We start from the raw sequence: 13,286 nt of genomic DNA, 5'->3' as shown, positions 1-13,286 counted from the left end.
TTCAAAGGAAACTGAATCAGAAAAAACAATTTGCAGATAATTCCCCACTCTGTTCTCCGAGCTTCCTTCCAGGCCTGGTCCCACACATGCTTACAGAAGGTGGTAGTTAACAGCCCAGGCTACTGGATCATGGCTATCTGGGCTGGAATCCCAGCACCACCCGTGTTGCATCCTGGGCAGTTTAATTCTTCATTTCTCTAAGCCTCGGTTTCCCCATCTTTTAAATGGGGCTGATAACCAAACCTCTAGGAGGACTAAAAGAGATACCCATGCAGGGCTTTATCCCAGTAAATGTCAACTATCTACCGATGCTATAAGAACTTGTACACTACCCTGCCCGAGTCACAGTGTGACTTGTCATTCTCAAACGTCGCTGTACACTGCCCATTTTCCCCATCGGCCTGGTACAAAGGCAGTCTGAACCCAGGAGCTGGCTCAGCTTCAGAGCAGCGTCTACTTAACTCCAGCAAGACAAGAAAGGGCAGATCCTCTTGGGGAATCAGTCAACAGTGGATACTTTTAGCACATGGAGCATTCCTCTCCCGTGGGAGTCCAAGTGCAACAATCTCATGATAAGCTCGAGTTTTTCCAGGCCACGGACTAAGAGAGAGGAAGTTTCGGGAATTTTTTTTTTTTAATGTGCACAAGTTTGGAATCATCTGCTGCAAACAAAGCAGCTTTCCAACTCCGAGTACTCTATTCTGTCACATGACACTGGGGCTTAACAACTGCATCGCTGAAAACAGAACCCCCTGAAATGTTACCTATTAGTTGAATTCAGGTCACAAGACTGCCAGGAATTGCTCATACAATCAGAGATGGTTAGAGTTGGAGGGGGTGTCAGAGGGCACTTAGGCCCGCTGTGTCCACTTTGCAGGTAGAGAAACTGAGATCCAAAGAGGGAAAAGCACGTGCCTAAGTTGGGAGCAGAGCCAGGGGTGAACCAGTACTTCCGCATCTCAGACTGTTTCCAGGAAGAAAGGGGAATAATTTTGTTTACAGCAACCTCTGCTTCCAACTATAAAACCAGAGCACATTGCGGCTCAAACTGTCTTCTTGAAGACCCCTTATAGCAGCATGGCTAAGATGTGAACTCTCAGAACTGCTCAGGGCTCTTCCACTGCCTTCTTTTAGTTTGTTGGACAAGTTACTTCAACTCTCAGTTTTCTTATCTGTAAAATGGGGATGATAACAGTGCCTGCATCATAGGATTATGATGATGGTTGAATGAATTATTTTCAAAGTGCCTAGGACAGTGTCTGCACATAGGAAGTGCCCTATAAGCACTTGTTAAACCAGAATTAAAACAGAAGTGTAAAGTATTAGAGAGAGGGCAGTGGAGCTGGGTCCTGGTCTGGTTCTGTCTGGACATGTGGCCACAGCAAGTTCCTCTCCATCTCTGGGCTCGGTCTCTGCTCTGTAAGTTGGAGGGCTGGACACCTGCTGGTTTCTGCGTCCCCTCCCAGCCAGCAGCTTGGAGGCCTCTCGTGGTCTGCATACCTTGGCCTCTCCCTGTGCTTGCTTTCAGAGCACGGGCCCAGGGTGGGTGAAACTCGAGCTGGAATGTTTGTGCTCTCAGAAAGAAGGGAGGCCTACTAGATCTTTTCAAAACCCCCACACCGACTTGCAAATCAGGTAACAGAGACATCTCCGTGACGGGCCAATTGTGAGACTCGGACAAAAACCCCACTGGCCTCCTGTATCTCCTATCCTCTCTTGATTTCTCTCTTCTTTCCCTTGAACTTAGAGAGAAAGAGGTCTTTGAAAATGTCCATTTTGAAACCAGTGGTATGAGGCTCACAGGTCTCGGATTGCCCAACCCTACTCCCAAATTCGAGTGCACTTTTACCTTCCTCCTGCCAGAGGGGGAGGTGCCACACTTTGGAGCCTGTTTGAAATCGGAGTCTCCATACACGGGTCCTGTGATGCTGGGCAAGTTAGTCAGCTCTCTGGGCCCTGGCTTCTCCACCCCTCCAGGGGACACACACATGCCTTCCTGTTAATCACCTGTGAGAAGGCTCAGGGGAGCCAGCTGTGTGAGAGCACAGACGCCCTGGGAATTGCTGCTGGGGCCAGATACCCTGTTATCAGGAGTGGGAGCCCTTTGCAGTTCAGAAGCAGAACAGAGCTCCCAGCTGGGGCTCAAGCAGCCCTTAGGGGCTCTACTCTCAGTTCTGAAAGGGCTCCCACATCTGGTCTCTGCCCACTCCCAGGTCCCAGGCCTGGCTGTGACCCCACTTACCCAGTTTATAGTCGCAGCCTAATCTGAACTCATCCTCACCCGGAGGCTCAGGGCAACTCCAACAGCCTCAAAGACCAGAGATTCCGCAAGATGGCAGAAGGGTTGTGGCGAGGGGCAGGGGCCCTTCCTTGTCTTCAGAAAAGAGTTCTTCCACCACCATGAGAACCCCTTCCACCTCTCACCCATCTCCCCAGGATCTCCTCCAGGCCACCTGCCCTCTGCCCCTAGGGCCTCCCTGGGCCTGCTGAGAGAAGTCCAAACTCTTTAGTCTGCCTTGTACCATACCCCCATTATCTAGCCCAAACCCCCTTCCACACTCATCTAATCCTCCACAGAAACCACATCTAAATTCCTCGTCACCAGTTACTTTCTGCGCATGAGCCTTTGCTTGTGGCCTTCACTCAGCAGTTCTTTGTTTTTATTCTTGACTAAGAAAAATCCAGGGCCCAGTTCCAATATCACCTGCTCTGGGAAGCCTCCCACTAGAAGGAATTAATCCTCTCCCTGAGCTCCCTGTCTGTTCCCATTTAGGACATGGTTTATTATGCCTGGTCCCCACTGGACTGAGCACCCAAAAGGAAGAATCCCCGCCAGGCTTGCCTGCTGCTGGCGGTGCAGGGCCCAGTGCCTGGCGGGTAGCCGAGTCATGTTTACTGAATTGACTGGAAAGTAGCTACATCCTCCTTTTGTTCTCACTTTTAAAAACTCTGTTTTTGCAATTCTACACGAGAGTGATCCAGGATAGAATTAGAACAGAATAACCTTATAGCAATAACGCTGGACGCTGATTATTTCTTGCCTACATCACTTGTTTTCACGGAAACCCAGGCTAATGGAAAGTGATGATGCAGGGCTCCCCAACCAAAGCTGCCTTCTTATCAGCCCTGGCAGCCTCACCTGGGGGACCATCTCCTCCTGTCTGGGCGAGGGTGAGGGGTTTGGGAGGATTGGAGAGTTGTTAATAGCAAGATGAGGACATGCTGCTGGAAGACTCTGTCACTCCATGGGGCCTAGGACCCAGGACCCCAAGACAAGGATTCTGGGTTGTCTAGAAAGAGGACATTTAATTAAATCTGGAGATAAGACCAGACTAAAAGCTTATGAAAGCTTAGCCCTGAATGGGACCAACCAACTCCATCATTTCATGGATGGGGACACTGAGGCCTAAGGGAGGACAGCAACTGGCCCAGGGTCACGTGGATGGGACATCTAACCTCTAGTCCTGCCTTTTCCTGCTGACCTCCACCCCCTCCACACCAGCTGCGGTTACTCGAGGGCTAGTGAGATGGCAGAGTAGTGTTCTTTTCTTTATGGATCACTGTTAAACCAGAGTTGAGCAGTGACAGGTTTTTTAAAAAGACATGAAATATCACATTTTTAATTAAATATATATCAAATGGGAAATTCACTTAATTCAGTAACATTCATTCTCCACCTTCTCAGTGCTGGGCACTGACCTGGGTGCCTGGGATACAGAGGGAGAAAGAAGGCCTCTGTCTAGCAGGCCACCTAGGAGTCCCTCCTTCAGCTTTGCGGTTGCTGGCCAAACCACAGACATGGCCAGAGAGCCTCCCGTCTCGTGATGCTGTAATCTGACTGCAAAGGCGAATTCTGAGCATTAAAACACTTACGTGTGCTACCTATGAAATGCAGTGATAAAAAATCAAACAAGTGAAGGGGATTCTCCTAGGCCTTTCTTTCTCAGTTAATTGATTCCATGACACATAGTCCCCACTGTCCTACAGCAGCTAGCTTGACAGAACGATGGAGTGGGCTCTCACAGACTCGGCTGCCATGCAGTTAGGTTGTGACACCTTGCAGGATGGGGCAAGCGTCCCTAGGAGTCTGTACATGCTCTGTATCAGTGTCCATTATGTGGTGCTGCTTCTCCCATGGCCAGGATTCAGGGGTTCAGGAATTAAGGGTGGAAATGGGAGCAGCACCACTCACTATCACCACTGGTACCCCCGGTGACCCACTGGCAACATTTTTGTTTCCTGTTCCTGTGACATTATGCTCTGCTGACCTAGAGGTCTTAGTTCTAAAGGGAGGCACAACAATGATTCCACTGGATTGGAAGTTAAGACTGTTAAGACCTGGCCACTTTGGACTCCCCAAGCCTCTGAATTAATAGGCAGAGAAGGGAGTGTCTGTACTGGCTGAGGTGATTTGTCCTGATTACTACGGGGAAATCAGACTGCTGCTCCACAGTGGAGGTAAGGCATGTCTGCAGTACCGGGGACTCCTTAGGGCTTGCTTAGTATTACCAGGCCCTGTGATGAAAGTCAGTGGAAAACTGTAACAACTCAACTAAGGGTCCAGGCCCTTCAGGAGCAAAGGTTAGAGTCACCCTGCCAGTCAAAGAACCACAACCAGCTGAGGGGCTTGCTGAAGGCAGAGAGTGCAGAATGGGCAGTGGAAGAAGGTGGTTATAAATGCCACCTATGACCACGTGACCAGTTCGAGAAACGAGGACAATATCGTCATGAGTATTTTCTCCTTATTTTGTTATGGACATGTCTGTATTTGTGTGTGTGTGTGTGTATTACATTGTTTTCTCCCCTCTCCTATTCTCTTAACGTGTAACATAAGATGTACTGATTCTATATTGTGGTGTTTAAGCACTGTTAATTTTACATCATAGTAGTTCAGTTATGGGATATTGAAGACAAAAGAAAACATCACTCAAGGACTTTACCTCTTTTTCTGGCAGGTTGTACCCAGGATGGCTGTATCATGTTAGGCAGATTATGACCTTATGATTGACTTTCTACAGAGATAGGTATGGTTTAAAGAGATGTGTATGGGTGCCAAGGTGACTAGGAGTGGACTTGTGATGGGTAATTCTGTCTGTCAACTTGACAGGGCCAGGGAGTGCACAGACATTTAGCTAAACATTCTGGGCATGTCTGTGAGGGTGTTTCTAGATGAAAGTAATATTTGAAATTGACTGTAATATTTGAAAAATACAGGGGAAGTGGTACTTCAGGAAGTCTGCACCTGCCCCTCCCGCAGGTGGTGATGGTTACTGTCCTTCCACCTGTGATAACATAGCCCCATTTAGTGCCTACTCACATCAGGGTCCAGCTCATCCAGCTCATTTTCCAGGGTCCTGAGTTCTTCCTCTGTTAGGGCTCCAAGGATTTCATCTTCATCCAGGTCACGGTATTTCTCTAGCTCTCGCCTGTATGACATTGTCAGAGAATGTTCTGTGCTGATCTACGTACGACCTACCAGAAAGAAAAGAATCTTAGAAAGACCCTTCTTGGATTTGCTCTCAGAGTAAACAGATGCCTCTTTAAATGCAGTGGGAAGGTATGTGCTATTGTGTATAGAGTTGATGTTAAGGGTTGAATTGTATTCCCTCCAAATTCACATATTGCAGTCCTAAACCGCATACCTCAGTAACCCAGTACCGCATTCCAAGTAAGAAGGCAATGCTACTTGTAAAGAGGGTTGTTGCAGATGTCATGAGTTAAGTATAGATGAGGTCATGCTGGAGAAGGATGGGCCCCTAATCCAATAGGACGGCAGTCCTTATAAAAAGAGGAAATTTGGACAGCCAGGCACACAGGAAGAACACCCTGTGAAGATGAAGGCAGAGATGGGGGTGATGCTTCTACAGGCCAAGGAAGATCAAAGATTACCAGCAAACCGTCAGAAGCTGGAGGAGAGGCCTGGAATAGACCCTCACAGCCCTTGGGAGGGACCAACCTGCCAATACCTTGATCTCGGACATCTAGCCTCCAGAACTTTGAGACAATGAATGCCTGCTGTTTAAGCCACTTAGTTTGTGGTTCTTTGTTACGGCAGCCCTAGAACTACTACCATCAGGATCGCATTCTTCACAGCAGTTTGTGGTTTTAGACCCCCATGCAAACAAACACAAACAAAACCCAGGGCTCATCTGTGAAATAACTGATGGAACTTTCCAGAGTGGAGATAAATAAAAACTAGGAAAAGACACCCAACTAACCAATCAAAAAGCTGGGATTACTTGTTAACTAAAAATAATGGAAGTAATTAAAAAGAAATGAAACCCAAAGTTCTCTCAGCTGCCAGAAAAAGCCTCCATTTCAGAAAGCAGAGGTGCACGTTATTAATGTAAGTCTGTGCACGTATGGGCATATCTGCAGGAGAAATCCGAGTGGGTGTCAGCTGGCTTGATAAGAAAGAACTTGCCTCCCAGATACAGAAAGGCCAGTGCCATTCTCTTCTCTAAGAATGGCTCAGCTTAAACTGACGTTTTCTTTTGACCAGACCCCAAGAAAGCAACGTTCAGACCATAAGTGGGTCCACCCCTTGATTCACTTCTATTTACTTCCAAAGAAAGCATAAGCCGCTGACAGGGCTCTGGTATAGACGGAAAAAACCCTTCCTGAGGGCTCGCAGAGAATAACCTAATTTGGATTTTCCTGAGTGGAGCCAGGAGAGGCCCTATGGTCTGCATCCCAGGACCAAGAGGAACCCTAGGAAAGGGCTCAGAAGCTTCCAGAGACACCTCCGAACTAGTGACTCTTAGGTGGGCTGCAAATGCGTTCTGGGGGTTCAAACAGGTCTCGGACTGTAGAAAGTTGCACAGGACTCGGGACTGCCTGACTTCTCAGAACTGCTGGCATGCTTCCACACAATGGATGTCACCACGAGGGACAGGATACAAGCAGAATTTCCCTGTCCTTTGGACCATGAAACCATGTCTCTGAGAAACTGCTCCTGAAATTGGAATCTTATGGAACAACTTTTGGAAAACACAGCCTTAGACTCACCTCTGGTTCACATGAGGGAGCCACTCAAACTCACACAGGAAGGGACTAGGGGACAGGCCCAGCTGAGACAGGTTTGGGACCCTGGGAGCTTCCCAAATGTGTTATCTTTGCCTGTTGACTTATTTTTCCTATACACTAAAATGCTTAGAAAAAGTCAGGGGCAGACACTGGAGAAGGGATGAGCCAGGACAAGGGAGCAGTGAGGGAGGAATCCAGATCAAAGCCAGCGGGAAGAAGAGAGAAATGGGTGGTAACTATGGGGCCCACTGAAGGAGGGGTGGGGCCAGGTGGTGGGCCACCTCCAGAATGCCACTCGAGGGATGCAGTCATTAAATTTCCTGCAGAAGTCTCCCTCTTAGCACACACAGGAAAATTAATGTTCCACTTACATGCTCCAAGGTGCTGATGAATTCAAAAATCTTATTTCAGAGGATTTAAAAGGCCCTTTCTAACGTCAAGTGCCCTGTGAATATTACGGAGTGATGAGGCATTGCATTAAATAAGCTGAGAGGAACAGAGAAGTCCTAAGGTAAACAATGAAGCTGTCAGCTTCAAGCCACACTCATCTACTTGGCTCCCAGGGATGGTTTCTCATAAGTGAGATTCTCCTGTGGTCAGTGATGTGGGGGAACTGGAGATGGGGAAGGGACAGGGTGGGAGGGAGGTGAACACAGCACATTAATAGAGCCCACTTCTAAGCCAACTTAGAAGAGATGGTATTTTATAACTGTTAGTAAAAGGCCTCTGTTTCCCAATAAAAAAGGTGTCAAGAATGGACCCAGGCATGAGATTCAGAGGATGCTGGCTGGAGTGCTAGTTATGTTGGTAACTCCCTGGGTGAACTTTGCTAAATCCCTCTCGTCCTCTGGGCCTCAGTTTGCTTATCTGAAAAATGAGCATATATGGACTGGGAAATTCTCCTTATAACCTATCCCCCACCGGTGGTCTTCAAGCTGTGCTTAGGGGAGAGCTCAGGTTCCAAGAAAGCTTCTCCAGAGCCCCTGCTGGGGTTAACTAGGAGAGGCTAAGCAAAGGGGCTCTCCCCTGCTACTGCCTGATCTATTTGGGATTCTACGTAAGATTTCCCTTGAGGAAAGGATTTGGCTGCTAAAATAAAAAGCTGAAAATCACTGGACTAACTTTCTTCTTCTGTACAGTAAGAGGGTAACAGTACTCGCCCCATAGGGTGCTGCGACAATTAAGTGGCAACAAGCAGATAAGGTGCAAAAGCTTGGGGCTGGGGCGTGGTCAATGAAGGCTCAACAAAGTCCAGCCACTGTGAGGCTGCCTCAGCCACTGCTGCTGCTGGGGCCATCCCCCTCCCCTATTCCGGTCCCCCAAACACTATCATCAGGCTGTCATGTCCCTCAGGTAAGGACCTGTGTCTTCTTGTCCTCATGGCTCCAGTGCCCAGCCCTGTGCTTGGTGAAGGTGCTAGAAGCACAAGAGCACATTTAGGTTTTGATCTAGTGTCCTTGGGACTTGGGGCAAGTCCCTTCTCTTCTCGGATCCTCTGTTTCCCCATTTTTAAACTGGGAAGATCTGGGAGGGCTGGGAACCCAAAGGGGAGGGGAGGCAGGTAGGGGTGATGACGCTGCTGGAGCTCTCAGCATGGCCTGCCTGACGGAGCACAGTGCTGCTGCTACCTGCTTTACAGATCGGGTCCTGAGTAAGAGCTGGTGAGAAAAAGAAAAGGATAGCTCAATAAATTTAAAACACATTTAAAAACTTAAGTCTTCCAAATCGTATTTTACACTGCCGGCATATCTGGCCACCCTGCTTCTCGATGACAGAAGCCCTAAGCCGCTACTAAGTATGAAAAAAAAAAAGAATTTACAAGCTGTGCCAGGAAGTAAAACTCGGCAGGTTGGACAGTAAAAATTAGTGGGTCAAGGGCTGAGGCCATCCATCAGGAAGCTTCAGAAATGAAAGCTCTGAGACAGGGAAGCTCCTGGAGGACCAAATGTGCTTTTAAATCTTTCAGGGGAAGTAGGTGCAGTCCCTTCTGCTAATGGCATCTGCATCTGCCCTGAGGGAGCACTGCGGGAGGAGGTGCTGGGCGGCACCTTGATTTATGACTGCACTTCCCTGAGGTCAGGAAGAGCTGAGTCACAAGTTCAAGCGAATATTTTCCAGTTACACCATCTTGTCATTTCAGCCCAAGTGAACGTCTTGATGCTGGGCAAAGGAAGGTGGATTTACAAACAAAGCTAATTCTTCATACCCCCTCTCCCCTGTCTTTGTCCTTCTCTTTCGGAAGACACTTTGGTTAAAGGGATTGTAGGTCACGATCCCTCATCACTGAAGCCTGCGCCTCTCTCTTCCATGGGTTCCAGGGACACAAGCGTGCCTGAGCTGTCCCTGGTCCCTCCTGAAAGAGCTGTTTCCCCCCTGCCCTCCAAGGGGCACCTCTGGGGGCAGCCATGCTTTATATCATGTGATTCCCCCCCTCAGCTGATTGGACAGAGTAGGTGCCTGGCTCCAGGGCAGCCAGTTGCTTGGCTAGTCAATGACCTATGTGGTGGCTTGGCATTAAAAAAAAAATCGTGAGTTGGATGAATGAGCTCCTTTATTTCTTGGGATTTGTATTGATTCCTGAGACTGCCCTAACAAACTGAGGGGCTAAACAGCAGAAATTCATTGTCTCTCAGCTCTGGAGGCTACAAGTCCAAAATCTAGGTGTGGCAGGGTTGGCTCCTTCTGGGGGCTCTGAGGGAGAATCTGAAGGGTGCGCTCACAGGGCTGAGAGATGGGAACACCAGGTCGCCAGAAGCGCCCTGTCCCTGCTCCCTCAGGCCTGGGTTGCTACAGCGCTTGTTGATTTCCCATGAGACCCCCGTCCTCCCACAGTCCTTCTAGGATCTACCCCCTCCTCAGGCTCCCTCACTGCACTCAGGTACCTCGAATGGGTCCCCACCCCTTGCAGCCAAGCAAGTACGAGAATCTCCGGGCTTACCTCCTTCCTTTCTCCCACTCCTCAGTCTCCTTGGCCACAGATTCTTCTTGGCCCACCTGTTCCCTTGGGCTCTGCCCTCTTCTTACATCTCACGCTCCCCTGGTGGTTCTTATTTCCGCTGGGGTCTATTACCAGTGATAAGCTGATGACTCTTGCCTGGTCTCTCCAGCCTGGCTCCCTCCTGGGCACTTCTCCTGGAGTCCCTGAGGCTCAAAGTGCCCAACTCTGAGCACGGCCACCTCACCTCCACCTCCTCGCCCTGCTGCCATCAGCCCCCCAGGCCAGACCCCTGGGGTCAGCCCAAACTCTCCCCTCCCACTCCCTCAGCCCTGGTGGGTCCCCACGCCTGTCAGTCCTCTATTTTTTTTTTGAATGTTATAGTTTTTTTTTTTGGTTAGATTATGGTAAAATGCACAAACATAAAATTAACCATTTTAAGTGTGCAGTTCTATAGAACTCGGTACATGCACACTGTTGTACAACCAATACCACCATCCATCTCTAGAACTTTTTCATCTTCCTGACTGAAACTCTGTTCCCCTTTAAGCACTAACCCCCCTCCCCTTCCCCCCAGCCTCTGGCAGCCACCATTCTACCTTTTGTGTCCTTGCGTCTGACTACTCTAGGTGCCTCATCTAAGTGGAATCAGACACTGTTATCCCTTTGTGACTAGACTCCTCTCTCTACCATCCTTTGTATCTGTCCCTCCTCTCTCTTGTCATGGCGACTGCCTTTTTCAGATCTGTGTTATCACAGCAGCCTTCCAACCCGGCTCCCTGCCTCCATTCTCCTACTTCCTGTCCACACTCAACTCAGCCTCCAAGTGATCTTTGTGAAAATCAGTTATGATGCTGCTCCCAAGCTGAAAGCCACCTTCAACAGCCCCCATTATGACAGATGGAGTGCAAACTCCCCAGCCTGGGGTTTGAGGCCACTGGAAACCTGGTGGCCTCTGTACGCTCTCCGCCCCCCTCCCTCCAGCTTCTAATCCCAGGACAGGCCTTCCCCTTCCAGCTGGACCTGCCACTCATCCCCAAGCACCCCAGAAATTCTGGGCTATGTGCACGCTGTCCTCTCAGCCTGGAGCACCATCTCCCAGCCTCCACACTCTCTGAGGTCACGCTAAGTCCACAAAGCCCCTCCAACAGTTCCCTCAACCTCCTTACTGGAGTGACGCAGCCTCTCTCCTCCAGCAGGCTGTGTGTAGCCCAAGGAAATCAGTGCTTCCCTGCCCAGCGGAGGAGACCATGGCTTCCACCTCTCCCAGCCTCCAGGCTGAACTGGGTTGGGGAAGCAATCACGTCTGACCCAGCCGCACATCTCAGAGCACAGCTCAGACTAAAGCCACCGTTACTGCAGGTCAGTCAGGGCTACAGATGCCGCGGAGCCAGATGGACAACCGAATTCTAGCCCAGACCAGTGACCCCAAAAGGAAGAAAGTCAACTGTCCCTCAATTGGGTGGGCAGGGTAGGGTGTGGAGGGGTAGACAGTGAGTAATGGAAGTTTGGGGGGCTTAACTTCCTCAAGGTTTAGATTTTAAAACAGGGTCATAAAGCATAACACAATAATTACACCTAAAACCACTCCAAAGTGCAGAGACTTTGCATTTTTGACAAAACAACAACAACAAAGCACTTTCATGCCCAACAGTTTCATGTCCCCGGCAGGGCAAGAAGTGAGAGCACTGTCATCTGTGTGGGATCTGGACAGATGGGGAGAGAGCTGGACCGAGAGGACCACGTTTTCCAGCCTCCTAGGTCCGAAGCCCCTGCCATCTCGCGTCCCCAGGGAGCCCCTGGTGATGGCCTGAGAGCTCACCGCGCCCTGATGAAAGGCTCTCCCAGGCAGCGCTGGCTACAGAATTTGCCTAGTCCAGGGCAAAGTAAGACCAGGGGGGTCTTGCATTCAAAAATGGGGAAAAGGTGCCATTAAAGGTACCAAGACAAAGTTTTTTCTTTCTCTCGTGGTCTCTGTCTTGATCAGTCATGGTGTTTTAAAAATTCATAATTAAAAAAATTATGTCTCGATCTACACAGGTGCCCCAATGCTGTCACTCAGAGCATGTACTCCAAGTCCTCTGCCTACCAGCTTCCCTCCCTGCCAGATGCAGGACAGAGACGCTTGCTGTGGTAGGGTGCCGCACAGTCAAGCCAGGCATCTCCCCTTCCAATGGGGCCACTGCCCCACCACACACAGAGATGGGCGATTCCAAGTGTATCCCAACCTCTGCACAAGGACACTGGGTGCCTGGATCAGGGAGGACAAGAGGTTTGCTCTGCAGAGTTGCCAGCTGAAGGCACCTGGGGCAAGAGCCCCTGCAGTAGCTGGGCAGGTGGGGAGGGGGAGGCTGGTGGGATCTGAGGGTGCCAGGAGGCGAGGCAGCCAAGTCTAAGAACCTACCCTCAGGAAGCACAGAGCTAGCAGGTGGTAAGGCCTCATGTGAGCTGAGGCTCCAAGCCCTGATGCATGCTCCACAGTCCACTGGGCTTCACTTAAAAATATAAACTCATATGACTGAAAAATTGTGCTGTACACCAGAAATTGACACAATATTATAAACTGACTATAACTCAATAAAAAAATAAATCCAAAGATAAAATTAAAGAATTTTGAGAAAGCAACTATGGAGCATTCTACCAAGCAAGGGGGTCCTTCTGAAAGCAGGGCTCTGCACAACTGCACAACCTACAACCTGTTCCCGCACAACCTACAACCTGTTCCCAGCCCTCTTCAAGGACACACACCATACACCCTGAAGGCCCCAGGGCTACACCCAGCCTTGGCTCACCTGGAATGGTCCTCTTCCTTCCTAGTATCTTCCAACCCACTGGAATCTCCAGTCCCTGGGGCCTATAGGAACATGGGGCCATTGTACAGTGGTAGAAGGGACACTAGCATAGGAATCAGGGGACTTGGTTCCAAGTGAGGTGAGATAAAGGATGATGTAGTTCAGATCACTGGTTTCCTTCTCCTTTCCTCACTCCCACGGAGGTACAGCCCAATAAGCTGACCCTACAAGCATTAGATGGGTGGACACAGCTGGGCAGCCATGAGAAAGGTTTGGGGGTTCTCAAGTGACTGTCCACCCTATGTAGACCAACAGTGTGAGATGCTGGCCCCCAAAGTCACGGTGCAATCTCAGCCACATTAATAAAGGTACAGGGGACAAAGTAAGGGCAATGATGCTCAGCTCTGGGCCCCTACTCTTTTGTGCAGGGAGTGATTTTCTTCCTTTTTAATAAGGCATTGGTTCTATACTGTCAAGTGGGCAAGTCTTAAGAGCACAGCTCACTGAATCTGTTCATATGCATACACTTACAT

The 13,286-nt window shown here is 49.5% G+C and overlaps 1 protein-coding gene and 1 long non-coding RNA gene across 8 annotated transcripts in view; one reads left to right on the top strand and one right to left on the bottom strand.

Annotated features, from left to right (window-relative positions):
- TMOD1 (tropomodulin 1) overlaps window positions 1-13,286 on the bottom strand; it is a 78,312-nt gene that overhangs the window by 54,880 nt on the left and 10,146 nt on the right. The window contains exons 1-4 of one of the 6 annotated variants that reach the window (XM_072959786.1): window positions 10,561-10,761; window positions 9,965-10,167; window positions 8,655-8,684; window positions 5,318-5,472 (exon numbers count right to left, since the gene is read on the bottom strand). In XM_072959786.1, coding sequence (XP_072815887.1) covers window positions 5,318-5,437 — 120 coding nt within the window. In that variant the 5' untranslated portion in view covers window positions 5,438-5,472; window positions 8,655-8,684; window positions 9,965-10,167; window positions 10,561-10,761. Of the gene's footprint in view, window positions 1-5,317; window positions 5,473-8,387; window positions 8,469-8,654; window positions 8,685-9,964; window positions 10,500-10,560; window positions 10,762-13,286 lie in introns of those variants that run through there. The other 5 variants (XM_072959787.1, XM_072959784.1, XM_072959785.1 and 2 more) reach the window with 5 other exon arrangements.
- Window positions 10,927-11,915, top strand: LOC140695867 (uncharacterized). 2 transcript variants are annotated; one of them, XR_012071699.1, is made up of 2 exons: window positions 10,927-11,323; window positions 11,633-11,915. It is a non-coding gene; the product is annotated as an uncharacterized lncRNA (long non-coding RNA). The 2 variants fall into 2 exon arrangements; XR_012071698.1 differs by having other exon boundaries at window positions 11,616-11,915.

Source organism: Vicugna pacos, chromosome 4, assembly GCF_048564905.1.
Source record: "Vicugna pacos chromosome 4, VicPac4, whole genome shotgun sequence".
NCBI classification, from domain to species: Eukaryota; Metazoa; Chordata; class Mammalia; order Artiodactyla; family Camelidae; genus Vicugna; species Vicugna pacos.
This window is presented reverse-complemented; position numbering and strand designations above follow the sequence as displayed.